This window comes from Marmota monax, unplaced genomic scaffold (assembly GCF_021218885.2).
Source record: "Marmota monax isolate L192 unplaced genomic scaffold, Marmota_monax_Labrador192_F-V1.1 WCK01_AAM20220418_F8-fsc00020, whole genome shotgun sequence".
Classification (NCBI taxonomy): domain Eukaryota; kingdom Metazoa; phylum Chordata; class Mammalia; order Rodentia; family Sciuridae; genus Marmota; species Marmota monax.
In genome coordinates this window covers 21,441,093-21,466,334 of record NW_026692912.1, presented here as the reverse complement: position 1 = coordinate 21,466,334, position 25,242 = coordinate 21,441,093, and the positions used below count along the sequence as shown (strand labels likewise).

The following is a 25,242-nucleotide window of genomic DNA, read 5'->3' as shown; positions in this document are numbered from 1 at the left end:
TTTAAATCTACAAGGCTCCTGGGTCACCACTAATCTGAAGTTGGCTTAATTGAATGTCAAGGTTCAGTGGCCCCAGGGGACCTCACAGGCCTTAACACCCATTTGATTAGGGGTAACTTTTGATTCCTCCTCCCATGAGGGTGTAGCTGTTCTGCATCTCAGGGCCATCCTTGGGTCCCTCTCTTATTAGGCCTTTAAAAACCTAGTTCAGGGGCTGGAGTTGTGGCTTAGAGGTAGAGCACTTGCCTGGCATGTGTGAGGCAATGGGCTCGATCCTCAGCACCATATAAAAATAAAAGGTATGTGTGCATCTACAGCCAAAATTAAAAAAAAAAAAAAAAAAAAATACCCAGTTCAGTGTGCAGTTACTTCTGCAAAAGCAAGATTTTCATCCATCCATGCACCCAGAAATTTGGAATGAAAGAAGTGGAGGAGACGTTCCTCTTGCCTTAGGAAAGGCAGGCCCTGTTCCCCAGTCTTACAAGCTGCCCCATGAAGATGGAACCCAACTTGCTGAGAGCAGGCCAGAGCCAGCCAGCATGAGGCAGGAAGGGAGAATAAGACTGAGAAACTGATGGTCCCCAAGGCTGAGAGCTGCAGCTTAGGCAGGATGTGGGACCACAGAGAGGATGGAGCCAGAGGTTGGAAGGCCCTGGTGGGAAATGCAAAGGCCTTCAAACCCCTGCCTTGGGGCCTAGGGTGCAGCGCCCGGGTGAGGCACTCACCTGGCACCTGTGAGGCCCCTGGCTCCCTGTCCAGCATTAGTGGAGGGACTAGTTATCTCAAGATGCTTATGATTTCCTTGTCCTAAGGGTCACATGTCACCACAGCCACCCCCAGCCGCCTCACATAAGCTGTCACATGCTCAAGCCGCCATAGTTTAAGATTTTATTTTAAAACAATAGTAAACAATTTTGTTGATTTTTCTTAAACCACCTTACACTTGGCTTGTCTCAGGCAAAAAGTAAAAAATAAAAATACTAAGGGAAGGGGAGGGAAACATGGGGACTGACCTACCTCCCTAGAAACCAGCCCTGGTCCTGGCATCTGGAATGGCTTTGGACACTGCCTTTAACAAATGAATAAAGAAAGCACCGAAAACTTGTGCTTCAGCAGCAGATTAGGACCCTCCACTGAGAAAAGGGTGGGGGGAAACACAGGTCCTCAGGGGCCTGGGTCAGCTCTGGAAACTTCTGGGAGTCTGGAAGCCTCTCCTCCATGAGTGTTGCAGAGTGACTCAAGAGATGGTCCCTAGGAAGAGCCCTCGTCCAAGCTGGGCATATGGGGATCTGTGAGCTCACACCTGGACAGATTTCCCCGCCTGCTGGGTGAGGTGGGAAGGACAAGGACATCTTCAGAGCATATAGAGAAGGGCAGGGGATCAGGCACTGGCTGCCAGACTCCTCTTGTCGTGGCTCCTGGTTCCTTTGTTCGAGGGATGAAGACTGACTGGTGCTGGGTGGCAGACACGGAGCTGTAAACAGCTTTACGTGCAGGCTCCTTTGTCATCTTGGGAACAGGAGACCAGAGAAAGCCCTTGTGGTGTCAGGTTGATACGGAAGAACACAATGATAGCAGCCGCCAGACGCGTGCTTGCTCTGGGCCCTGCCCCCAAACGAAACACTGACGAGGTTCTGGAATGGCAATGGTGGCAGGGAGGGCACAGGGGACACTCCCTTCTCCTGGCCCCCAGCCCCTCAGGTCCAGGAAGAGGCAGTCTGCCCCTGGCTCAGAGCAAAAGGCCTGGGCCCCTCTGTACTCAGGACAACCACTGCAACGTGGACTCTCTAGGTCCCATCTCCAAACTCCCATCTGCCTTTGACAAAAAATCAAAAAATAAATAGTGTGCACTTTTCACGTCCCCTGGAATCTCTGGCCCAAGACTAGAGATGCAAGCCCTCATCCCCTTCCCCACACCCTGGTGCCACGTCAGGGGCACCTTCTGCCCAGCTGGGGGCTGGCAGCAGCAGAGTAAATGTCTCTGGCCATTTGGCCCCCAGGCAGCAGGCCTTCCAGGGTCCTAGTTGAGGGGCTGGCTCAGCCCTTTGGTCCACCTTGTCCATTAAAATTAAAATAAGAAAAAAAAAAAAAAAGGCTCCACTTGGTGACTCAGGTCTGTAGAGGTCTCTGCTTCAGCCCTCTGTCAGTCATTCTGTCCATCCTGCAAGGCATCATGCAGGCCAGATCTGGAGGCTGGACCCAGCCCTACCCACCAGTCACTGCAGTTTCGTCCCCAGCTTGCGCTGTCTGTTCCTGAAAAATAGGATAGGGTCAGATGTGGGGACACCTGGTGTTCAGTGGTATCCCCTCCCCACTCAAAGTTCCAATGAAATGGACAAATGCCCATACAGCAGCTGCAGTGACTACCCAAGCTGTACCAATCAGAGCCCCTGCCCTGGGGCTGGAACATGGACAGGGTCAGTCTCTGCTGGACTGTATCATGATACCTCCTCAACTTTGGAGCCCAGGAAGAGGGCCAGGAGATGGGCAGGGCAGAGACCTGGACAAGAGGGACCTGGCTGATTCCAATTAATCATGGAGCACTCCCCTTACATACAGGTCAGCCCAAGCAGTTCAGTTATCACCAAAATGGAATTACAAAGCAGCAGCTCAGGACTGGGGTTATAGCTTAGTTGGTAGAGTGCTTGCCTCACATGTACAAGGCCCTGGGTTCAATCCCAACACCATCACCACCAAAAAAAAAAAAAAAAAAAAAGCAGCCCTATATCTGGAAATATGTAAGCAAAGCAGACTGCAGAGTTTGGAACTGCTGACATCCTGGTTGGGAATGTGCCTATATCCATATGAGCTCAGGAACTTAATCAAAGCAGGGAATTGCCCCTATTTTCTAAAGCAGCTGACTGAGGCTCAAGAAGAACAGGGCTCATCTAGGACCCAGGTTAAAATCCACAAACCTAACCATGGCCCACGAGGCACAATACGACGTGGCCCCAGCCTTTCCTGTTCCCTGGGCTCCTATGACATCTGCCTCTCTGCTGAGCACCTCAGCAAACTTTTCTGCCTCAGAAGCTTTGTGTATGCTGCTCCCTCTGCTGAGAGCCCCCACTTCTGGCCCTAACAGGACCACTGTTCCTTCTCCTAGGAGGCGGTCCTGGGCGGTCACGCAGCAGGTTAAGTTCCTGTTGCAAACCCTCAAACCTCTGGGTCTGGCTCCCTGGCACGGACCTCACCTCACGGACAGGCTCTTCATTCCACACATCTCCCTGCAGCTGTGAGTGCCCCCAGGGTGGAACCCTGGCTCACTGCACCCAACCTCACAGCCTGGCACAGAGCAGGTCCATGTGGAGGACAGGCAAATGAAGGCAGGTGGCAGCCAGCCAGCCAGCCAGGACGGGCAAGGCAGCACCACTCTGGGAGCCAGGTAAGAGCACAGCAAGGGTGGCTGGGGCCTTTCTGCTGTTAATGGGATTGCCCAGCCCTAACTCCTTTAAATCCCCTTGTCTCTTGGAGCTGAGGCTTTACAGTTAAGCTTGTTAGGATAATTTGGACCTTAATATACTAAACACATTTCCTAGCTGCTGGGACACCCCTCCCTGCCCCACCTCTTCGTTCCTCTCACTCCTCTTTGGAAAACATCCTCTGGAGCCCAGCCTGCTTCAGCTCCTCTCTGAACCGTGAGAGGAGCCAGTAGACATCCCACCCAAGATCTGGGGTGAGCTGAGTGGAAGAGTGTGAGTCAGGAGCATCCAAAGCCCAGCACTGCCCCGACATGCTCTGCACCTGAAGGCTGCCCTAACTGGGTGTGCCCGCTGACCTGGCCACCAGGAAGCATCTCAATAAATAGCTTGGAGGGCCACGCCCAGGACCCCACGCCCAGGACCCCTGAGATCTCAGTGGACAAGCTCTCCTGTTTTTGGCTGCAGATGTTAAGTGCAAGGGCTCTGGGACAAAAGTTCACTGCCCAGCTCCCTCACAGACTTTCTGAAAGATGTCAGGCAAGTGATTTCCCTTTCCTCTGAGCTTACTTTCTCATCTGCAAAATGAGGATCACAGGAGAATTCAATAAAGCAATGAAAGAAAAGTAGGCAAGTTCCAGGCTTTAATGAAGCCCTCCAAATATGGGGACAGAAGTAACTTCTGGCCCCTTAACTTACCTGGCTTCTGCCCGGGTTACCGTGTACTCAAACCAGAGTACATTGGGAATGAGGCTCGTGTCCCGGATTAGGAAGAACTCAGAGACAGGCCTGGAGAGACAGACCCAGAAAGCCACAGCTGTGTCAGCGCATGAGCCTCCCACCAAGCCAGATGCCCCACCAGATCCTGGGGCTGGTGCTGCACCCTCCCCCACTTCTACAGAGCCACAGTACTCACAACCCAGCAGGACTCTGGCCCACCCCGCCCTCCCTCTTCCTTTTCTTTTGGCAGTACTGAGGATTAAACCGCAGGTGCACTCCACCACTGAACTCTATCCCCTTGCTCTTTTGATTTTACTTTGAGACAGGGTGTCAAGGTAAGTTGCCAATGTTGGCCCTGAACTTTTGATCCTCCTGCCTCAGCCTTCTGAGTCGCGGTATTATAGGTGTGCACCACTTTGTATGACTCCGACTGTTTTCTAAGTCCCTCAGAGCCTAGGCAAGGACAGAGGATGGTACTCTGGCTTCTGGATGTGGGGAGGCCCCATAAGACCCTGCAGCAAGACCTAGGGGAGGTGGAAGCTAGGCAAGTGGCTGGGTACTGGGCTCTCCCAGGGAGATGAGGCTGGACTCAGGTTGCTGGAGACTTCCCATTGATGGCCACACCTGTGGGAGTGGACAGGTGCCACAGGCCAGGAAGGTGGAGGGACAGGAGGCAGTTACCAGGCTGCTATCCTGGGGAACAGCGGGGTGAGGACCTCCTGGGTGAAGACGAACCAGGCGATGGCCATGAGGCTTCCAGCAATGCCCCCATAGAGCACCTGGCTCCAGGTGTGGTACAGCAGGTAGACCCTGGGCCAAGGCCAGAAGGGAAGTTCATGAGAGCCAGACAGGGACAGGCTTACACAATCTCCTGTGGTCAACACGGTCAGTTTCCCAGGGACCTTGTATGCACACATGGTGTCACACGCAGGTAGGACAAGCTCCCAGGAACATGCCTCAGCCCACCTTCCAAAGGGGGGCAGGGCACTGGAGCCCAATGGCTGCTCCCTATCTCTAGAAGTGACCAGGTTGCTCAGCTGGGATCTGCCTCCCTCCCATCCAGCCCTTAAACTGAGTCTGTCTGTAAGAGGCTCCCCCAGGAACAAATGGCTGACACACAGGGATATCCCCAGAATCTTAGGCTCCATCAATGGGCTAGAAGGAGCAACTGGAACCCTGTCCCTTTAAAACCTGAGGTGTGGGGCCCTTTCCCAGACCTTCCCTACAAGACCTGGGAGGGGACCCACAATGAGGTCTAGCAGGATCCCAAGTGGGCAGTGCAGGGCAGGGCTCCTCCTGCCTCATACCTGCTGTAGGAGACCAGGAAGGCCGCAGTGAGGAGCCCCAGGGACAGCACGTGCCTCCACAGCAAGTCCAGGAACCTGGCGTTGTTCGTCTGGTGCATTCTGGGAAAACAGACCATCAGCCAGCCTCAGCCCGCAGTCTGTGGTCCAGGCCTTCCAAATAGCCCCTGGCCCCATCCACACGCTCCTGGAACCTTCTGCCTCAGCTGCAGCTCTTTCCACCCCTAGGGGTATCTGAAGGGCTAGCAGTAAGTCCCCAGCACAGCCCATCCTGGGCCATTTTAGGGTCACACCCACTGGGACAGAAGCTCACCTTAAATACAGGAATAAGAAGGAATAGACGGAGAAGAACCACATAAACTGCGAATGGCTGGAGGGCATCCCGTACTTCGTGCCCACAGCTGTGTGGGGGCCTGGGGGAGAAAGGAGACCAGGGCATCACAGGAGGACGCAGGCCTCCTGGCAACACCCCAACCTGGGGAACCACAGGCCCTTGCAGCCCGGGCCCTACCTCCACAGGGCCGTGGTTCCTGGATGACGTGTTTGATCAGCCAGTTGACCCCTTCGTTCAGTGCCAGGCCCCCGAGGAATGAGATCTGCCAGGGGAAGATGTCAGTCAGCTGAGCCTGTGTACCTGCTGGCCATAGCCCAGCCGCAAAGACTGTGGCTTCTGACTGACCTCCCAGGCCAACAAGTGAACAGCCTAGACCAGCAAAGAACTCTGCACCGCAAGACACGCAGCAGCATGGAGGGGACGGCAGAGCAGAGCAGGGTGTGGAGCTGAGGGGACAGACTCACCGTGTGTAGCTCCCGCTTGAATATGATGAGGGTCACAAAGCCGACAATGACAAAAACAGGGCTGAGGCTCAGGTAGGCAAGGAGGTGGCCAGAGAGATCACCTGTGGGAGACAGAGAAGCAGGCATGGGAACAGGAGCCAGTCCCTACAACCCAAGTAGGGCCTGAGCCAGCAAGGAGGTCCCAACAGGACCTGGCGCCCAGGGCGAGGCAGTGAAGATGCCCAGTAGACCAACCGACCACGCCAACCTAGTAAAGCAGGTATAACAAGAAAGGTCTAGTCCTAACCACCAAAAATCACACAGCATGATCTTTTTTTTTTTTTTTTAATATTTATTTTTTTTTTTTTTTAGTTATCGGCGGACACAACATCTTTGTTTGTATGTGGTGCTGAGGATCGAACCCGGGCCGCACGCATGCCAGGCGAGCGCGCTACCGCTTGAGCCACATCCCCAGCCCCACACAGCATGATCTTAATGCAGGTGCCTTCACTGTCCCCATTCTGAGTACCAGAAGGAGTTATGGACCTGCCCAAAGTCACTCCCACAAATCACACACACACAGAAGTGAGGGACTTAGAAATCCAAGGATCCAACCTGGTCCACATGCCACACCCATCACTCTGCCAGAGCAGAGATCTGAAGCCTGCTTGGTCTGACACCAGAGGCAGGTCCCTGCATGGAGGGCAGCCCAATGGCACAGCACCACACCTCTGCTGCCCCAGCCAAGCCCTGGGCCGCTGGGAAGGCTGATGGTCTCTGGACTCACACAGACTTGAGTCCACACTAAAGCGCCAATGCAGCCAAGCTGGGACAGTGGCTGCCTGTGGCAGGTAACAGTTTCTCACTGCTTCTCCATCAGCAAGAAATTGTGACCTACTGACTACCAGGGTTTTAAACTCCTGACAAGCCTGGAGGGAGGTGGCATGAAGACCACTGGCCCATAGAGACACTGAGGCCAAAGGCAAGGCTGAGCCCAAAAGCTACTTCTGCTGTTTGAGACAAGGTGGCCATGGCGATCTGGGGTTAGAGGAATGGCTCAGTCCTTGTGCCAGGACATGCTGCCCACAGAACTCAGGCAAGGATTACCCCTGCCTGAGTCTCAGTACTCTCCCAGGAGGTGCAGGTATTAGTACCTACCCCCTCCAATGGTGTAGACAGGATGTGATGGGGCCCGAGAGACACCAACTTGGTTCCTGGCACCCAGGACACTTCCACATGGGGGTCACACAGAGGCTGGGAGAACTCAGAGCGGGAAGCGGTCCACAACACTGGGCTGGCCCCAAGCAGCAGGAAAGGTGCCCACAGAGGGCTGAGTATGAGTTCCAAACCTGAAAAGATGGGTGCCTCATCGGGCCTTCCCTGAACTTACCCAGGGATCTGGCTTAGAGCTGGTCTGAGAGAACAGAGCAGCAGTCTAGGTTCAAGTGCTTCTGTTGTCTGAGCCCCACTGGGCAATGCTGAGTGAGTCCTTTCCCTTTTCTGGGCCTCTGCTTCCCCATCCATCCCCTCTTAGCTCTGAGATTCTGGGTCTCTCTGCTACCTGGCTGATGCCCTGGTACTGAGCTGTGAGGACAGAGCAGTAAGTAGCTGGTGCCGCATACCTTCAGCCATCTCATCCGCCTGCCCTAGAGCCAGAACTACCCTGGGACCTTCCTGTACGTGCTGCCAGGAATTCTGGTCTCTCCACTCTCTGATCTAAGTTCCTCCATGGCTCCCACTGCCTTTGGGATACGTTCCCCTCAGGCAGTCCTGGCCTGCTTCCCTTCCACCTTCTGCTCCAGTTCCAGGGACAGCACTCTAGTTCCCTGAAGAACTGTGCTCTGTCCTACTTCTGGACTTCGTACACACTACAGTCCCCATCTGGGATGCTGCCGGAGTGAACTCAACAAACATAAGTGAATACACCACAGTGGCAAAAAAAGACAAGACCCTACCATTGCATAGCTCTCAGTCTGGACAGAGAATCTGTAATTGGGACACAGCTCATGATCTGCTAGTTCATGTAGCTACTGGCCTAGTGTGTGTCTCCCCCTACATTTCGGGCCCCATGAAAGGAGGGTCAGTCTTTCTATACTCCACTACTCCCCTGCCCGCCACTTCACCATGCCTAAAAACTATGTGAGGTGAAAGATGAAGGAAGCAAGTTCAGTGTAGGCAGTGGCACAGAGGAGAGCAAAGGATTCCAGAAGCATCTACAGGGGATTAGACCTTGCAGGCACAGCCAGGTCCCTTATCACAGCCTGTGTATACACTGCCAAGTTGCTTCTCCCTTGTAAGACTGAAGCTCTCTGAGAAGCTACTCTGAGGCCAGGGAGGGGATGTCAAGAAGATGCTTGGTCAAGACCCTTCCCTGCTCAGAGACCTCCTTCCAAAGAACAGGAATGTAGGGACCTATCAACCAGGACTGTTCATCAATCTAAACCCAGAACTGCCCAGGGCCTAGCACTTGGGAGGTGCTCAGTGGATACTGGCTAAATCAATAATCGAATGGTGGGCAGGCAGGCAGATAGGAAAATGCACCTGGCAGCACGGCCCCACCCCTAGTATAGCCCAGAACAACCAAAGTTCTCTGGCATCCAGCCCCGAGGTCCTCTGCAGGACCAGGTTCTCATGTCCCTGCCCAAGAAAGCAGTAACAGCAGGCCCTTTTTGAGCAAACTAGGGCTCAGTGAGGGGTCCCCAGCCTCACCCACCACATAAACATCCTACCTGTGAAACAGGTAACATCAGCTGCAGGTATTTAGGGGTTGTTTACCCTGTGGTAGGCACTGTGCCCTGCACTACTCATGCCTGCCTTCGTTTGATTCACACATCATTACAGAAGAGAGGCACTGAGCTTAGTGCCACTTCAGGGATGAAGTGGCAGGGTCGGGTTAGGGTGGGGATAGGTACTTGCTCAAGGCCTCAGCCTGAATTGGAGCCCGGATACGTCTGACCCCAAGACCCAAGCTCTGCAGTGTATCTACTAGACTGCCTACGGAACGGTCGCTAATGGACCTCTCAACTGGAAAGCCCTGCCCTCCTAGAAGTGTGTGGACTGCGAAGCTGCATAAAAGTCAGGATCCCAGGGGCTGGCTGACTGCCTCCTCGCCCGGTGCCCCCAGTGAGCGCTGCTCAGGGCGTGACTCCACAAGAACTCACAAACCTGGCCTCGGCTTGCACACTCCCTGCAACAGGGAGCTCTTTCTCTTACAGCCAGTCCAAAGCGCTATCCCAAAGAAACAGGCACTCCCCGCACTCCGAGGAGGGAGTGCGGCCTCTCTGGCTTCGGGGAAGGCGGGGAACAAAGGCCAGTGATCCTTCTCCGCCTCACATAGACCCCAGTCCCATTTCAGCCCACCGGAGCCGCGGGACCCTGGGGGATCGCCCCAGGCGCGCAGCCGCAGAGTGCGCGATCAAGAGGCACACAATTTCGCCCAGCTCATCGCTGCCCCACTGCGCCTGCGCGGCGCGCGCGCCGGCCGAGCCCCTCCAAGGCTCACTATTTGACAGTTCCCACCCCGGTGCCTCCGCGCCCCCTCCGCGGGCCCACGCGGGCCGGAGCGCCCAGGGCCTCGGGGCCGGGCCCGGGAGGGGGGCCTCGGGGCCGCCTTTTACCTGCAGGATATTCGACGTGGGTGAGAGTCACCGGCCGCCATGAAGCGGGGAGCGAGCACTGTCCGTCCGCTGCCATCTTACCCGGAGACCGGGCTTCGCCAAGCAGCCAATGGGGAGCCAGGGGGGCGGTGGTCCTGACCTATCACGCCGGGAAGGCGCCACGCACCCAATCGGAGACCGATACAGGTATTGGCGCAGCCATTCAGCGTACAGGCCGTGAGGCTGACCCGAGCGGCGAATCAGAGAGCTGGCCCCTAGGAGCCTGCGAGCCGTCCCAGCCGGCACCCAATCCAGGATCAGCGCAAGTAGTTGCCTGACCAATTAGGAAGAAGGAGAGTTCCAACCCAGAGCAGGGAGCAGGCCAGCCAATCAGAAGGTAAGCATGGCTCACAATGTGGGTAGGATGGGCCAATCAGGCGCTAGCTTGGGGGGCGTGTTGAGCTTTGGTGGGAGCTTTGGTTCGGCTGGGATTTGCTCTGGAGGAAAGTTTCCCGGTACCGAAGTACCTCTGCGGTCGGCGGGACCTGCGCGCCGGTAAGAGCGCGTGCTCGAAGCAAAGAGGAAACCTCAGCACCACTGGGTCCTATCCGCTTTTAATTATAAGTAAACTGAGACCAAAGACTCTGGCATTTATTTTTCTTTGTCCTTTACTGATCAACGGAAGGACGAGTCCAACGAAGCAGAGGGCTTTTTTGTTAAAGAGCTCGTGGGTTAGAGAGGGAACTCCTGGGGCGGGGGCACACACGTTTAGGTACCCTAAACGCTTTACAGAACGGAAGCCTAATTGAGGTTAAGGACGCCTTCCTTCTTCCACTCATTTAACAAGGATTTATTGGTTCAGCCATATTGATACTACTTAATGAGGCATCTTGGAAGCATGTTTTCCACCTACCCCTCAGTTTTCCCAAAACATTCTTAAGTAAACCTCCATACGTCCCCACCCACCTCACCCTCTGAACCCCTCTCCAGCTAGATGAATTACAGGTCAGGTAAGGTGCTCTTGTCTCCTTACCTTGGCTTATGCAGTGCCTCTGCCTGGAATGCACATCTCTTGCCCTACTTTGCCTGGCCTAGTCTGACTCAAGTGTCTGTTCACACGTAAAGGTTTCTGTGGCCAAGTGAGGGGCCTCCACTGGACTTCTGTGGTTGCATCCCCTTTTCTACCTCAGCCCTCACAACACAGGATTGTTAATTGCTTCCTTTTCTGTCTCTGCAAGTGAGCAGTGGTTCTCTGACAATCTGGGCCAAACTCAGCTTGTAGAAAACATGGATTCTTGGGTCTCACTAAGACCTCCTGGGTTGACCCAGAAGGTCCAGGTTGGAGTCTTAGCCTCTGCACTTTTTTTGTTTGTGTGTGTGTGTGTGTGTGTGTTTAGGGGAGTACTGGGGATTAACTCAGGAACATTCTACCATTGAGCTACATTCTCAGCCCTTTTTATTTTGAGACAGGGTCTCAATAAATTGCCCGGGCTGGTCTTCAACTTGCAATCCTCCTGCCTCAGCCTCCTGAGTAACTGGGATGACAGGTGGCGGCAAACATCAGAGAAGCCCTGGGCAACATGTGGACAGAGTCCGGTACATCCCTGAACCTGTCTCAGGCCAGACCCAGAACAAGTGCCTGATAAATGACATCAGTGCCTGTGAGGTGGAGAGAGACTCAACAGGAATCACACTGATCAGAATGGCTGACTCTGCCAGCCTGCCTGCCTGCCAGCCAAAACCAGGACCTCCCAAGTGGACAATAAGAAGACAAAAACCAAGGGCCCAGGAAGCCCCTGTCCCAGCTCAGTTGTGCTCAGCTTCCCTACCTCCCCAGCCCAGTGGGCCTTTCTGGGTCGGCTGCTCTTGCAGTCATCTGGTCACCTGCCCCCAGCTGCCTCAGACACTGCCATTATTAGTCTCTGAGAAGCAGGAGGTGTGAGGAGTGGGTCCTGAGCTTCCCAGAATAGTTCCCTGGGACATGGCAGCTATCATGGGTCTGGGCTGCAGTGCCTTTCCCAAACAGGCCTAGAGAAGCAGGATTCTCAGACCCCAGATTCTCTCCCACCAGGGAGTGTTCCTGAGGAGGTGATAAGGATGGGGGACTACAAAAGGAGTGGGAGTTTTGCAAGGTGGGTTTCCTGGCAGAGGAAACAACACGGCAGGTGTCCTGAGGCTGCAGTGGTGGGTGACAGAGACAAGAGGGACAGGGAAGCTCTGCAGGGAAGAGGTCAGCAGGGGTCTGGCCATCCATGGCACTGAGGGCATTGTTGGTGCTGAGGACAAAGGGGACTTCTAACGCCATATACCATACACGGTATGTCTAGGTTTTGCACTCACCCCCTGGATTGAACCCAGGGGCACTTAACCACTGAGCCACATCCCCAGCCCTTTTTATTTTGAGACAGGGTCTCAGTAAGTTGCCAAGGCTGGCCTGGAACTTTTGTTCCTCCAGACTCAGCTTTTGGAGTCATTGGTCTTAGAGGCATGCACCACCCAGCATTGTTTCAGGAATATTTGAGCTCCTCGTCAGTGCCATCATGAGTGTCAAGGACATCTGCCCTCATGAAACTTCCATTCTGAGGAGGTTGCAGAACTTCTGGGTCCTGAAGACGCAGTTAGAGAGACTAGGAGTCTCAAATAGGAGCAACCATGTCAACTGTCAAGACACTCCCTAGGGCTGGGGATGTGGCTCAAGCAGTAGCGCGCTCGCCTGGCATGCATGTGGCCCGGGTTCGATCCTCAGCACCACATACAAACAAAGATGTTGTGTCCGCCAAAAACTAAAAAGATAAATATTAAAATTCTCTCTTAAAAAAAAAAAAGACACTCCCAGAGGAGCCATCTATGGCCTGTCTCTTAGAATAGCTTCTGGGAAGCTGGGCACAATGGCGCTCACCCATCATCCCAGCTACTCAGGAGGTTGAGGCAGGAGGATCACAAGGCTGAAGTCAGCCTGGAAAACACAGCAAGACCTTGTCTCAAAAAATAAAAAGGGCTGGGGGTGTGGCTCAGTGGTAGAGCACCCCTGGGTTCAATCCCCAATACCCCCCAACACACAAACACACATACAAAAAGCTTCTGGAAGGCAAGGCTTGGGCTTCCACACACTGCAGGGCCTAGTCTCGAGACAGAAATGGTCAGGCTTATCCCCAGGCTGCAAGCTCCCTGGGTTTGGGACATTTACTGACTTAAGTACTTTAAGTTGTCTCAAAAACCAGAACAGAGAGCCCACCCCAGCAGCAAACACCCATGGTCCCAGCACCAGAGGCTAAGGCAGGAGGGTCACTCAGCTCAGAAGTTCAGGGCCAGCCTAGCAACGTGAGGAGACCCTGTCTCAGGAAAAAAGCCAAGGTGAGCAGGTGGCTGCTGCACATACCACACCTGAGCAGTGCCTAGAGCAGCACCTAGCACACAGGAGGCCCATAAACACATGGTGGGAGTCCTCAGCTGTCCTGTCCCCCTGTGTCCAACCTGGAAGTCCCTTATGTTGTAATTCCTGCCACTGTTTGCTGGGCCAAAGACTTAGTGCTGTGTCCTGCAGGATCTTTTTTTTTTTTAATTTTTTAATATTTATTTTTTAGTTTTCGGCGGACACAACATCTTTGTTGGTATGTGGTGCTGAGGATCGAACCCAGGCCACATGCATGCCAGGCCAGCACGCTACCGCTTGAGCCACATCCCCAGCCCCTGTCCTGCAGGATCTTATGACCATTGTCCTCTATGACCACCTGAGCAAAGGCTGGGAAGGGGTGGGATTAGATGGCTCATTGCTAGCTGCTTATGGCCATGGGAGTGCCATGCCAAGGTAAGGGGCCTGGAGTTCTAGGTTGGGCTCAGGAGACCTAGATGTCCATCCCACAGCTGCCATGGCTGGCCAGCACCACTTCCCTCCAGATCTCCCTACCATTAGTGAGGGGACTGGGCACAGTTACCTACTGTCCACAGCACCCTTCCCCAAACCTGTGCTGAAAACCACTGCTCTGCACTGTGGGTCTGAGTTCTTGCCTGGGCTCCACTGGGCAGTTCTGGTGGGTCACTCATGCAGCTGGTGACTCAGCTGGGCCCAGGTGGTACCAGACAGCCGCCTTTGAGTCTAGAGGTGAGCTGCTGAGCTTCCTGCAGCACCATGCTGTGTTCTGTGGAAGGACTCAAAGACTGATGGGAGGGTGTCCAAATGACCTGGCAGCTATTCCAAGAAGCTCCCAGTGGCTAAGCGTGTGACTGTTTTAAGTATTAGAGGAATGATTGTGACTGCATCATATCAAATAATTAAAAACCCATGAGTTCATAGAGGTATTGAACAAGCAGGGAGAAAATCAATTCCAGAATGGTCTGCAGCAACAAAGAAAATACTGGCCAGGTGTGGTGATCATCCCAGAGGCTCAGGAGGCTGAGGCAGGAGGATTGTGAGGTCAAGGTCAGCCTCAACAACTTAGTGAGGCCCCATAAGCAATTCAGCAAGATCCTGTCTCATAATAAAATGTAAACATCCCTGGGCTCAATCCCTGGTACCAAAAATTAAAATACTGATCCATGCTATAGAGCAAGTAAAGCTCAAAGTATTCTAGCCAAAAAAGGTAGAAACCAAAGATCACATAATGTGTGATTCCATTTATAGAAAAGGCAAGTATAGAATAGAGGTTGGTGGTGGCCTGGGGGACATTCTGCAAACAAGCACAAGGGGTCTTTTCAACGTGATGGCAATGTGCTGACGTTGTGTGTGGTAGTGGATACACACCTATTTTTAGTAAAGTACCAACAATCATTACAGCAAGTACATTTTATCGTTTGCAAATTACACCTTTACAAAATTGTTTAAAACAAACCAAGAAACACACTAGAGAATCACTAATAGTTTAGGTGTGACTTTGGTGTGCGGGTCTTGCTGGAGAAGAATTACCTTATGAACTACCTGCTTCAAGTATTCATGGGTGAAGTTCACATCTGAAAACTAAAAATATTTTGGAAAAGAAGCTAGCTGTGGTGGTGCACACCTGGAATCCCTCTTACTCAGGAGGCTGAGGCAGGAGGACCTCAAGTTGAAGGCCAACCTGGGCAAGTGAGCGAGATCCTATCTGAAAATAAAATAGGAAAGGCTAGGGAGGGAGCTCAGGGATACAGTGCTTGCCTAGCATGTGAGAGATTCTGGGTTCAATCCCAAGGACCACACCCACACAGCAAGGAATTGGAAAATACATACAGGAAATACTATAGCTAAGTACTAAATACTAATATTAGTTTTAGGGGTGTTCTTTATAGGCTTTGTTTTGTTTTGCAGGGTCAGGAATTGAACCCAGGGCTTTGTGCATGCTAAGCAGGTGTTCCACTACTGAGCTACAACCCGACATTGTGTGTGTGTGTGGTTGTAGATGAAAACAGTACCTTTGTTTTATTTATAAGTGGTGCCAAGGATTGAACCCAGTGCCTCACACATGCTAGGCAAGCATTGTACCACTGAGCCACAATAGCAGCTTTAACCCCAGACTTCAAAGGTTCCCCCCAAAACTTTTCTGTAACATTTGAATTCTTGTTTTTTTAAAAACTGGAGATCAAATCCAGGGCTTCTTGCATGCTAGGCAAGCACTCTATCACAGAGCTATGTTCCCAGCACCACCACACCCTGCCACTTTTTAATTTTGGTAGTTGCTTAGGTCTTGCTCAATTGCTGAGCCTACTTGCCATCCCCCTGCCTCAGCCTCCTGAGTGCTGGGATTATAGGCATGTGCTATGCTACCACTGCTGGCACCCAGCCCACTTTTTAATTTCAAGGCAAGACCTTGTTAAGTTGCCCAAGTTGGCCTTGAATTTTGTTCCTCCTACCTCAGCCTCCCACGTTGCTGAGACTTAACAGCTTGTGATTTTCAGATGTCCATGAAGTAGCTGAAGACATGGCAGGCTGGATCTGCACCGCCCCCCCCTGCCCCCGCGAGTCTCCCTGCCCCTGCCGGGCTCTCCTAGTGCAGTCAGAGAAACTGAGCCTGGAAGCCTGTGGGCCCCCTGCCCAGTGCCTACAGCTTGCAGACCTGGAAACTAAGGCCCGGAAGTGGCCTTCCTGCCATAGCGCTGAGGCGAGTGCACGCCCAAGGCGCCCGCCTCCCGCCTGCCTGTGAGCGCAGCACTGCCCAGGACCAGTAGTCCTGTTCAGCGAGGGGTTTCTCCCGCTCTTTGTCCCCTGCTTTGGCCAAGAAGCAAAGAGCCACCCCATCCCCATGTCAGTGCAGGAGGAGATGGTGTCCGTCATTTATTGGACTCGCGGTCAACGCACAGGCTCCACCACACGCTGCACCATACAGAAGCTGGAAGCAGGCCAAGTGCACGGCGTGTAAACAAAGATCAGGTGAGAACGCCACTTCCAGTGACCGGGGCAGCGAGCGCCCAGGCGTACATTCACAGCGCAGGGTAAGTGCAAAAGAGGGAATGTGAGGATGGAGGGCCAGGAGGGGGTCAGGCCAGAGCCACACTAGTGCCCATGGGTCCTCCAGTCTGGGGACCAGGTTCAGAGAGGACAGGCATGCCCAGCATCACCCTTCACCCGTCCCCCCTTCTGGGTGTGCCCTCCCCACCCAGCAGCTCTTCCCATTCCAGGGATAGGGACCTGGTCCCAGGGCCAGTGCTCTGGCTCCAGCCTGGGAAGCCAGGAGTCTGTTTCTCTAAAGGTCTCAGAACCTGGAAGGGGCAGAAACTCCAAATAAACTGTTAAGGCAATAAATAAAATTTTCCAGCTCAGGCAAAACACTGGCAGAGCCGCAAGTCTGAAGGGCTGGCAGAGCCCTGGCAGCTGCTGGGACAGATGCTAGCAGGATCCCCACAGGAGCAGCGGGTGGTGCCTGCCCTGAGGCGGGCTCCACTTCCTTAGTCAGCTCCTGGAGCGTCTGTGCGTCGTGTTGAAGGTACAATGCCAGGTAGTTTCTTGTCCCCATGAGGGTGGGGGATCTGGTCCAGCCGTGTTCATCTTCTGACATCCCCCACCATGGTCCCCGGCCCCTCACTCCTGGGGCTATTGATGGCAGCACAGGTGATGGTCCCAAGTACCCCTGGTCAGCACCCCCAACTCCAGCCTAGCACCACTCAGGGAATTCCTGGCTTCCCAGGGGAGGTGGGAGGAGCCCGGAGCACCCAGCACCACCTGCTCCATCTTTGGTGGTGGCAGAGGTGGAAGGAGAAATGACAGTCTTTGGCAGGGTAGGGGCACATGGGGGGACAGTATCCTGGGTTGGTGCTCAGGTTTGTCAGGGCCAGTCCCTGCCAGGGGGAGCAGGCCCACCTCTGTCCTGGAAAAAACAATTTTTTTTTTTTTTTTTGGCAGCGCTGGGGATGGAACCCAGGGCCTTGCAAACACCATACCCCTGAGCTGCAGCCCAGCCTTCTGTCAACCTCTGGATGACCCAGACCTTTGCCACTAGGTGCTGTCCCCCACCCCTGTGCACACTTGCAAACTCTTGCAGGAGGCAGGCAGGGTGGGGCCTTCTGGACTGACCAGAGGACACCTGGGTCCTGAGACCGGCCACACAGGTGCAGGGTGCTGTAGCTCAGGACTCCGTGATGCTCACCACGAGGCCGTGCCGCTCCCACCTCTACCTCCCCCCTCAGAGCCCACCTGTGGACAGCCCTAGCGTAGTCAGAGCTTCTGGGGCCCCACACTCATAGGACTTTGGCTTTTCCTGTCCCAGGTCTCCACGATGCCACCCTCTCCCAGGGACCCTTCCTCAGAGACAGCTGAGGGCAGTCAGGTGGGCCTCTCCATGCCTCCAGCCCTGTCCAGGGAAACTTGCTCTCTGAGCTTTGGGGATTCCCAGATGAGGGGGGTGGGGCAAGCTCAGAGGCAACTGCCCTGGCCACCCTGGCCCTTGAGTGCCAACCCAAAAGGAGGGAGGGTCACCTTCTCTCCCATCTGCATGAGCGAGGCCAGCCAGCCACCTCCCCTCCAGCCTATGCCTGCCACTACTGCGGCTCTGCCAGGGGCCGGTTCTCTCGGGGCAGTGCCCCATTCAGGCCAATGCTGCTGGTCATTGGTGTCCCCAGGTATCCCAGAAGGATCTCGCTGCGGCGCCGGGACAGTTGCAGGATGTCATCCGCCAGCGCTGGCACCGATGTGTAGCGCACATTGTCCAGGTCAAACATGTCCCTCAGGTACTGCACAATCTGGTGCTGGGGGCACAGGGCTGGTGTTGGGCCTGGGCCCTTCAACGATGTCCTCGAAACCCATTAGGTCCCCTTCCCGATCACCAGGGCTCCAACCCACCCTCTCCCACCCTTGGGCTACTCTCCTGTTGCTGCCCCTGGCCCTTCCTCTGGGAGCAGGTCCAGGCCCTCTCTGCACTGCTGGCCCCTCCAGGGCTCCTGTGCCAGGGGCATGGAAAGAGGGGTGCTGCTGTGTACCTTGAAGAAAGCACAGACTTCAGCGAGCTGGGGCTTGGGTCCAAGGAAGCCAAAGGCCAGGACGGGACTAACGTGCTCCGATACGGAGTAGAAATGGGAGATGAAGCCATCGGGCACCTGTCAGGGCGACAGTTAAGGAAGCGCACTGTGGTCAGGGAGGGTGAGCGCCCCCAGGTCCTGGGGGGCATCTGAGGGTGGTTACATGGTGGCTAGGTGGCCCTGGGCAAGCAATGGGTACTTCACAGCCATTCCTCACTGGGACAGGAGACTGCTGTGGGAACTGCATGAGGCGGGGCTCCGGAGGCCCCAGCAAGGAAGTGCCCAGAGCACTGGCAGTGGCAGCTGGTACCAGCTGGGCAGCAGAGCCCAGAGGGCAAAGTGAGCATGGACGGCAGCTAAGAGAATGCAGCCGGCTGTCACCAGCGTGCTGCGTGGGAGGAGGGGCTCTGCCTGCTCCCTGGGCATTCTGCCTTGACCCGCCAGCCCACCCTGTGCACAGCCCTCCCAGGATGTCCCTTCCCCTATGGCGAGTCCCTGGACACTTCCTAATGGCTACTCTGTGCTGGGCCCTGGGGGGTGAGACAAAAAGGACCAAAATGACCATGGGGAGCTCCAGGCCAACGGAGGGGTGAGGGCAGGAAAGGTGGCCAGTGCAGGAGATGAGAAAGGCCAAAGGTGCAGCAGAGTCTGGGGACTCGGGAGACCTCCCTGCACCAGTGTTTCCCACCCATCTCGCCTGAGAACCAGGTCTGGTACTAGGCTCCCTGGTGACTGTGTGGCCACTCACCATCAGGAGCCTCCTCTTGGCTTTCAGGACCGACCAGCAAGCAGTGGCCAGGGCCTAGAGCAGAGATGGACCCACCTCGGTGTCAGAATAAGGCCAACCCCAGAGCCCCTACCCACCCTGCCTGGTTTCTAATCCCTTATCCCCAGCTCACCCCACCCCAGGGAGGAAGATGGGGCTCAGTCCTGAGCTCTAGATTCTTTCCCCTAACTCAGGAATTTAGCCTTGACTGCAAGGGGCCCTGAACTAGGTGCTGCTCTCCTTGAGCCTGGGTTTCCTCCCATAGAAAATGGCCAGGATGAAGCCCCCATCCCATCTGGTGGTTGGGGGAATCACAGTGACTGCTGAAGAGTCCCTGTGGTCCAGCAGACTCTCTCCTACTCTGTGCCTCATTTCTTCTTGTTTTGGTTGTTTCCTCCTATTTTCACTTAATAGGATGTATCACTATTGGGTGGAAGTAATGCCAGCACCGAGTGAGCAGAGCTGGGGATCCACGCTGCAGAAAGGCCGGGCTCGCTCCTGGTGCTGGACCCAGTGAAAGGCAGTTCTAGGGTGCCCAGGAAGAAACCGCAGGCCCAGAAACTGATGGGCAGGTGCCCAGCCCTGGTGCCCGAAGCAGTGATGGCATGAGAAGGGGTCAGGTGAGTTCCAGGATCTTGTGATGTGAGGTTTGGGGTGGGACAGTGGCCCACCGTCTCCTTGAAGCTGTCTGACAGCCAACGGTTTCGCAAGACAGCAAGCACTGAGGATGGGGGATTCTCCAGATCCTCGAAGGCATCCATGAGGATGAAGTCAAGCACGATGTCGAAGAAGCTCATGCAAACCACCTGCGGGGAGTTCAGGGCTGGACTCAGAGCCACTGTGCACACAGCAAGGCTGAAGCCAGAAGGAGCCTGGATGTGACATGTGGAGGGTGTATATATCTTTCCCTTGCCCTGCAACAGAGGCCACCTCCCTCATGCCTGTGCCTGGGGCAGGGCAGGAACCAGGGCTCTGAGCAGTAATGGTGTCATCTCAGCTGCTTGGAAGAGAGGCAGAAGTTGGCATACCCTTCCCCCACCCCCAAGGATCTCAGGTACAGAGGAGCCCAGGAAGTTGAGCACAGACCAACTCACCCCACGGCCCTCCAGCTCCAGCCGAGTGGTGGCCCAGGTCTCAGGCCGCAGAGCATAGCTCAGCATCTCCTCATAGCTCTCCAGGAAGCCTTTGGGGCTCTGTAGGGAGAAGCACAGCCTGTTTTGGTTGTGGGAGAGGCCCCAAGCCCCAGCTGGATGAGATCCACAGGGACAGGCTGGCCTGTGGATGGGGACATGCCAAGGCAGGGATGGGGCCTTGACCTAGGGAAGACCAGGTGAGGAAGCATCTACTGCCTGCTGCAGTGGGCCTCTCCAGAGAACCAGGGAGCACCTGCTGCCTTCCAGATGTGCACAGGCACAGCACAACCTGACTCAAGGGAGGCACGAGAACCTGAGCTTTAGTCAGGTGGTGTATGATCCAAATTTTGACCTTGGGCCTCAGAGGTGAGACGAGAAGCTACAGCCCACATTCATAAGGCTGTTCTGGGGGAACTGGTGAACTCCTGCCTCTAAGACAATCAATCCAGTGCCTGACACCTAAGTGTTCAATACAGAGTCTAAGACTAATGCAGGGCTGGGGCATGACTCAGTGGCAGAGTGCTTGCCTAGTGTGTGCATGGCCCTGGATTCCATCCCCAGCACAGCAAAATCAATCAATCAATCAAAAAGACTGCTAATGTTGGGGCTGAGATTGTGGCTCAGGGGCAGAGCGCTCGCCTAACATGTGTGAGGCGCTGGGTTCAATCCTCAGCACCATATAAGATAAATAAATAAAATAAAAGTATTGTGTCCAACTACAACTGAAAAAATATTAAAAAAAAAAAAAAAAAAAAGACTGCTAACGCTACTAAGAACGAAGACCCTCAGCTCTACCGTGCACCTTCACTCTGAGACCCTGTGGTTCAGTCAGCCTCTCGATGCAGTTTGCTGACGTGGGTCTGCGCAGAGACAGGAAGTACCAGGGTCTGCTCTAAGCATGGCTGACTCCCCATCAGGAGTTATGCCCACTTTAGGTGATGCTCTAAAGAGCCAGGCAGGATAACAGGTTGATGACATTTATAAAGACCATGGGCAAAAGGGGACAACAGGTGGATATTCATCAAACTGTGAACAGGGTAGAATCAGAGACAGTTTTTACTTTGTTCTTTTTGGTTTCTTTTGTGCCCCCCCCCCCATTGAACCCAGGAGCACTTTACCACTGAGCCACGCCCCCAGATCCCCAGCCCATTTTTAAGTTTTGAGATAGGGAATTGCTTAGGGCCTTACTAAGTTGCTGAAGCTGGCTTTGAACTTGCAATCTTTCTGTCTCAGCCTCCTAGGCCACTGGGATTACAGGCATGCGCCATGGCACCTGGCTTTTTTTTTTTTTTTTTCCCCTTAGTTTTTCCTACAAAGAGCATCCACCCATCAACTTTTTAACCATTTATTTATTTATTGGTACTGAGGACTGAACCCAGGAGTGCTCAACCACTGAGCTACATCACCAGCCCTTTTTTATATTTTATTTAGAGGCGGATCTTAGAGACAGGGCTGAGTTGCTTAGGGCCTCACTAAGTTGCTGAGGTTGGCTTTGAACTCATGATCCTCCTGCCTCAGGCTCCTGAGTTGCTGGGATTACAGGTGTGCACCACTGTGCCTGGCTATCATCACTTTTAATTTTTTTTATCCTTAATTAACTTTATATATACACACACACACACATACATATACACGATATTATATAGATAGATACATATATATATGTGTGTGTGTATATATATGTTAATTATATATTAAGCAAGTCACATGCTCAGTAAGTGCTCTACCACTGAGCTACATCCCCAGCCCTACAATTTACAATTTTATTTCTTTATTTACTTACTTATTATCATTTTACTTATTATTATTATCACTGTGGCCTAGGCTGGTCTCGAGCACCTGGGCTCATCAGGCATGCACCATACCACCCCACTGTTTTTATTAAGTTTGAAAGAGAATTTTAGAGATGGCCCTGGGCTGTCCGGGCACCCCCAGAGCCTTATGTCCTTACCTACAAATGACCAATGACCCTCAATATCAATGTCAAGGAGGAAGGTAACTGACCCTTGACACTTCTAAGCCAGCTGAGCAGGTCTGACATGGGGCATGCCCGCTCACACACAGGGACCCACTCACATACAATGACCCGGAGGTTTCTGGGACTGGCCCATTGACACACGGTGAGGAAGAAGCCTGATGCTGTAACTCCAGGGCCTGGCCACGCCCCATAGGGCCAGTATCTTCTCAGATGGCCTGGCCCTGGCCACCTGTCTGGGGGCCCTGATGGGGCCACGTTGGCTCCTGCTGTAGTCACACAGCTCAGCACAGGCTGTGGCGCTCGGGAGCTGCCAGACAGCCTCTTGCACTTCTTAATGACAACAAAGCCCAAGTCCTGCCCGGGGCAGAGGCTGGACGGAGGCATGCCCCAGAGGGGCTGGTCTGCCCCGCTCCTGGCACCTGCTCAGCCTTTGTTCACTCATTCACTTGTCCTCCTGGGGATGCCACAAAGAGCAGGCCACAGGCACAGGATAGACCAGGCCCACCTGGGTGCAAAGCCCCGCTGCACGCCTAACCTGCTCAGAGTCCAGACCGTCCCCTCTGCCACACAGGAGCTGCAGTAGGCTCCAAGAAGCAATTGCGAGTAAAGAAATGCAAGTAAAGCGCTCACTGCTAGGTAAGTGGTAGGTGCTGGAGGTGGCCACCCAGCCAACATGAATGTTCAAGGAGCACTTGCCCTGAACCTCGTGGGCTTCACTGAGACGGGAGGAGGACAGGGCTTGAGCAGGATGCAGGGCACTGAAGCCACCACAGCCAGAGTGAACCCTCATCTTTTTATTCATTAAGTCCTACACATACTTTTTCACATGCTTCTATGTATATTTCACATAAAATTGCTGAAGTAAAAAAGAATTGGCTGGATAATGTGGTTCTAGCTCCTAGAAATAAACAGATGAAAAATTAACATTCAAATGTAAAGACCCAGCTGTCAATAAAAACAATCTTATGCAGTAGAAAAAAGAAGAAAAAAGAATTAAGGAACAGTGTGCTAGGCACACAGGGACCAGCGCAGGGGAAGGCCCAGATCAGGCAGAGGGCCTGCTGTGCACTGGAAGCCCTGGGACCTTCGCTCTGGCCAGGGTGAGGCCACCACAGAACAGAGCTCAGGCTGCACATGGCAGGCAGCAGGAATGAAGGGTGTTCAGAAATGGAGAATGAGGGCACATATGGACTTCAGAATCGCTTCTCCAGCATGTGGGCAGAGCACTCGGGAAAAGGCCTGTTCCAAAACTTTGCTCCAATTCGTTAAAGAAACAACAAAAAACCCACAAGTGGCCAATAAACACGAGAAATTATGCAACCTCACCCATAACCAAAGAGCCATAAAGCAATGGATAAAATACAAAGAATAGAAAGATTACTAATATCTCATGGGAATATAAGTGTCCAGGCCTTGCCGAGGGCAAACTGGCAAGCTCTGCCGGCCTTCAAAACTTCCTGCCAAGACCATGGACAGAGACTTCATGATACCACAGGGACCTGAGTGAGGAGAACTAAAGTAGCGCTGTCCGTGATGTGGACTGCTGTACAGTCAGTAACTGTCACCCCAGGGCCTGAGGTGCCTCCATGGGTGAGCTAAGCCCTTAGATCACACAGCAAAGCTGCAGGCGGTTGGGAGGGTCCTAAGGCTGGGAAACCAGACAGCAGTGTCCAGGGGTGAACAACCTCCACAGAAGCCGGCAGAAGGGGCACGTTCCCAACCATAGACAGGCTCACATTTCCCTTGGGCAGCAGGGGTCCACTTGGGCAGAGAGGGTGCGGGGAACCTTTTACAGTTTGTGTTTTATAATTGGTAAGTTTTGTAAAACTGTACTATGTTGGAATCTGAAATAAAAAGCAATACAGATTTTTTGTTTTTCAAAATTGGCACAGGGAGTCAAACCTCAGCCCTTCCTCCAATGCCCACAGGATGAAGTCAAAGCTCCTCTGCTTGGTTTTAAATTGTTTTCTGAAAAAAAAAAAACAAACCCCACCCTGGCTACCTTCTCAGCCTTGGTCATCAGGCCTGTCACCATCTGCCGGCCGACCTCTCCGAAGAACAGCTGGTTACTCTGGTCTTCCAGGAGCCCCTACAGGATGAGGAAGGGAGAGCTGCTGGGGCCCCTTTGCCCATGGAGGAGGCAGTACAATGGGCTGGGCAGGAGATCCCATCTGCCCAGGAGGTATCCTGCACAGGGCCGCTCTGGCCAAGATGGAAGCCATGTGCACACCACATGGCCACACTGCCCCTCATCCTTGGCTCCACCCTCCCCAAGAGGCCCTGGACCACACCTACCTCAAAGGCCTGCCGCACACAATGCAGCTTGGCCAGGAAGTCCTGGTCACTGTAGCAGCCCAGCAGCTCCGTCCTGAGGGGAGGACAGATAGTGTCACACTTGCCTGCTCAGCAAAGTCGAGTGGGGGACAGGGCGCACTCGGGTGGGGAGTGGGAAGCGGGAAGCTTTGCCAGCCTCACCTGGCACTGTGACGCCTCCCTGTAGGCCTCAGCCTCCCACAGCCTGAGGCAGAGGTTTGACGGATGGTCTCTGAGGAGAGGCCAGCCTCCTCATCACGGTGGCTGGGCTGACCTTGGCCTCCTTTAGGCCACAACCAGCCCTCAGCCATCACTGGCAAAGGACCAAAATGGTCAAATTGCTCCCAGAGGGCAGCACATCGGGCAGGGGGTTTCCACCTGCTGCAGCTGCCCTTTGTCCAGATCACCACAGATTCAACCAGAACTTTCAACCATTTTTGATCAGTGAACTTTGTGTGTGTGTGTGTGTGTGTGTGTGTGTGTGTGTGTGTGGTGCTAGGGATCAAACCCAGGGCTTTGTGCATGCAAGGCAGGCACTCCACCAACTGAGCTACTCCCCAGCCCAGCCCTGATCAGTGGACTTTTAAATACATGAATTTGCAAGCCTTAGGAAAATTTGAGTTTTATACTATACAGAAAAGCTAACTCTCTGATGGCAAAGAGACCGAAATATAAGCACAAACAAAAGCAGGATGAGAAGGGACAGACCTGCTCAGGCCCAAACACTACAAAGGACAGAACCTGGACAGAAGCCAGGGCTCTGTCCCCAAAGCCTGGGTTCTTAACCTCTACTACCAAGGGTTGTCAGGACATGGTGT

General features: G+C 53.9%; 2 protein-coding genes and 1 long non-coding RNA gene across 8 annotated transcripts in view; 1 reads left to right on the top strand and 2 right to left on the bottom strand.

Moving 5' to 3' along the window:
- Positions 1-874: 874 nt before the first annotated feature.
- Positions 875-9,946, bottom strand: Dolpp1 (dolichyldiphosphatase 1). 2 transcript variants are annotated; one of them, XM_046451583.2, is made up of 8 exons: positions 9,835-9,946; positions 6,239-6,339; positions 5,952-6,036; positions 5,754-5,853; positions 5,444-5,542; positions 4,818-4,946; positions 4,116-4,205; positions 875-2,253 (listed from the first exon to the last, which is right to left on the bottom strand). In XM_046451583.2, exons 1-8 carry the CDS (start codon positions 9,908-9,910, stop codon positions 2,217-2,219), a joined length of 717 nt encoding a protein of 238 aa, XP_046307539.1. In that variant the 5' UTR covers positions 9,911-9,946; the 3' UTR covers positions 875-2,216. The 2 variants fall into 2 exon arrangements, with proteins under 2 accessions (XP_046307539.1, XP_046307540.1); XM_046451584.2 differs by lacking the exon at positions 9,835-9,946 and adding an exon at positions 9,383-9,519.
- Positions 9,926-23,977, top strand: LOC124097232 (uncharacterized). 2 transcript variants are annotated; one of them, XR_006853160.2, is made up of 3 exons: positions 9,926-10,210; positions 16,038-16,706; positions 17,123-23,977. It is a non-coding gene; the product is annotated as an uncharacterized LOC124097232 (long non-coding RNA). The 2 variants fall into 2 exon arrangements; XR_009227457.1 differs by lacking the exon at positions 9,926-10,210 and having other exon boundaries at positions 13,527-16,706.
- Positions 16,045-25,242, bottom strand: part of Miga2 (mitoguardin 2) — a 24,798-nt gene continuing 15,600 nt past the window's right edge. For 3 of the 4 annotated variants that reach the window (XM_058581832.1, XM_058581833.1, XM_058581834.1), the window contains 7 exons: positions 24,407-24,479; positions 24,114-24,200; positions 20,095-20,193; positions 19,450-19,806; positions 18,983-19,036; positions 18,196-18,312; positions 16,045-17,964 (listed from right to left, as the gene is read on the bottom strand). In XM_058581832.1, coding sequence (XP_058437815.1) covers positions 17,758-17,964; positions 18,196-18,312; positions 18,983-19,036; positions 19,450-19,806; positions 20,095-20,193; positions 24,114-24,200; positions 24,407-24,479 — 994 coding nt within the window. In that variant the 3' untranslated portion in view covers positions 16,045-17,757. The remainder of the gene's footprint in view (positions 17,965-18,195; positions 18,313-18,982; positions 19,037-19,449; positions 19,807-20,094; positions 20,194-24,113; positions 24,201-24,406; positions 24,480-25,242) is intronic. The other variant, XM_046451580.1, reaches the window with a different exon arrangement.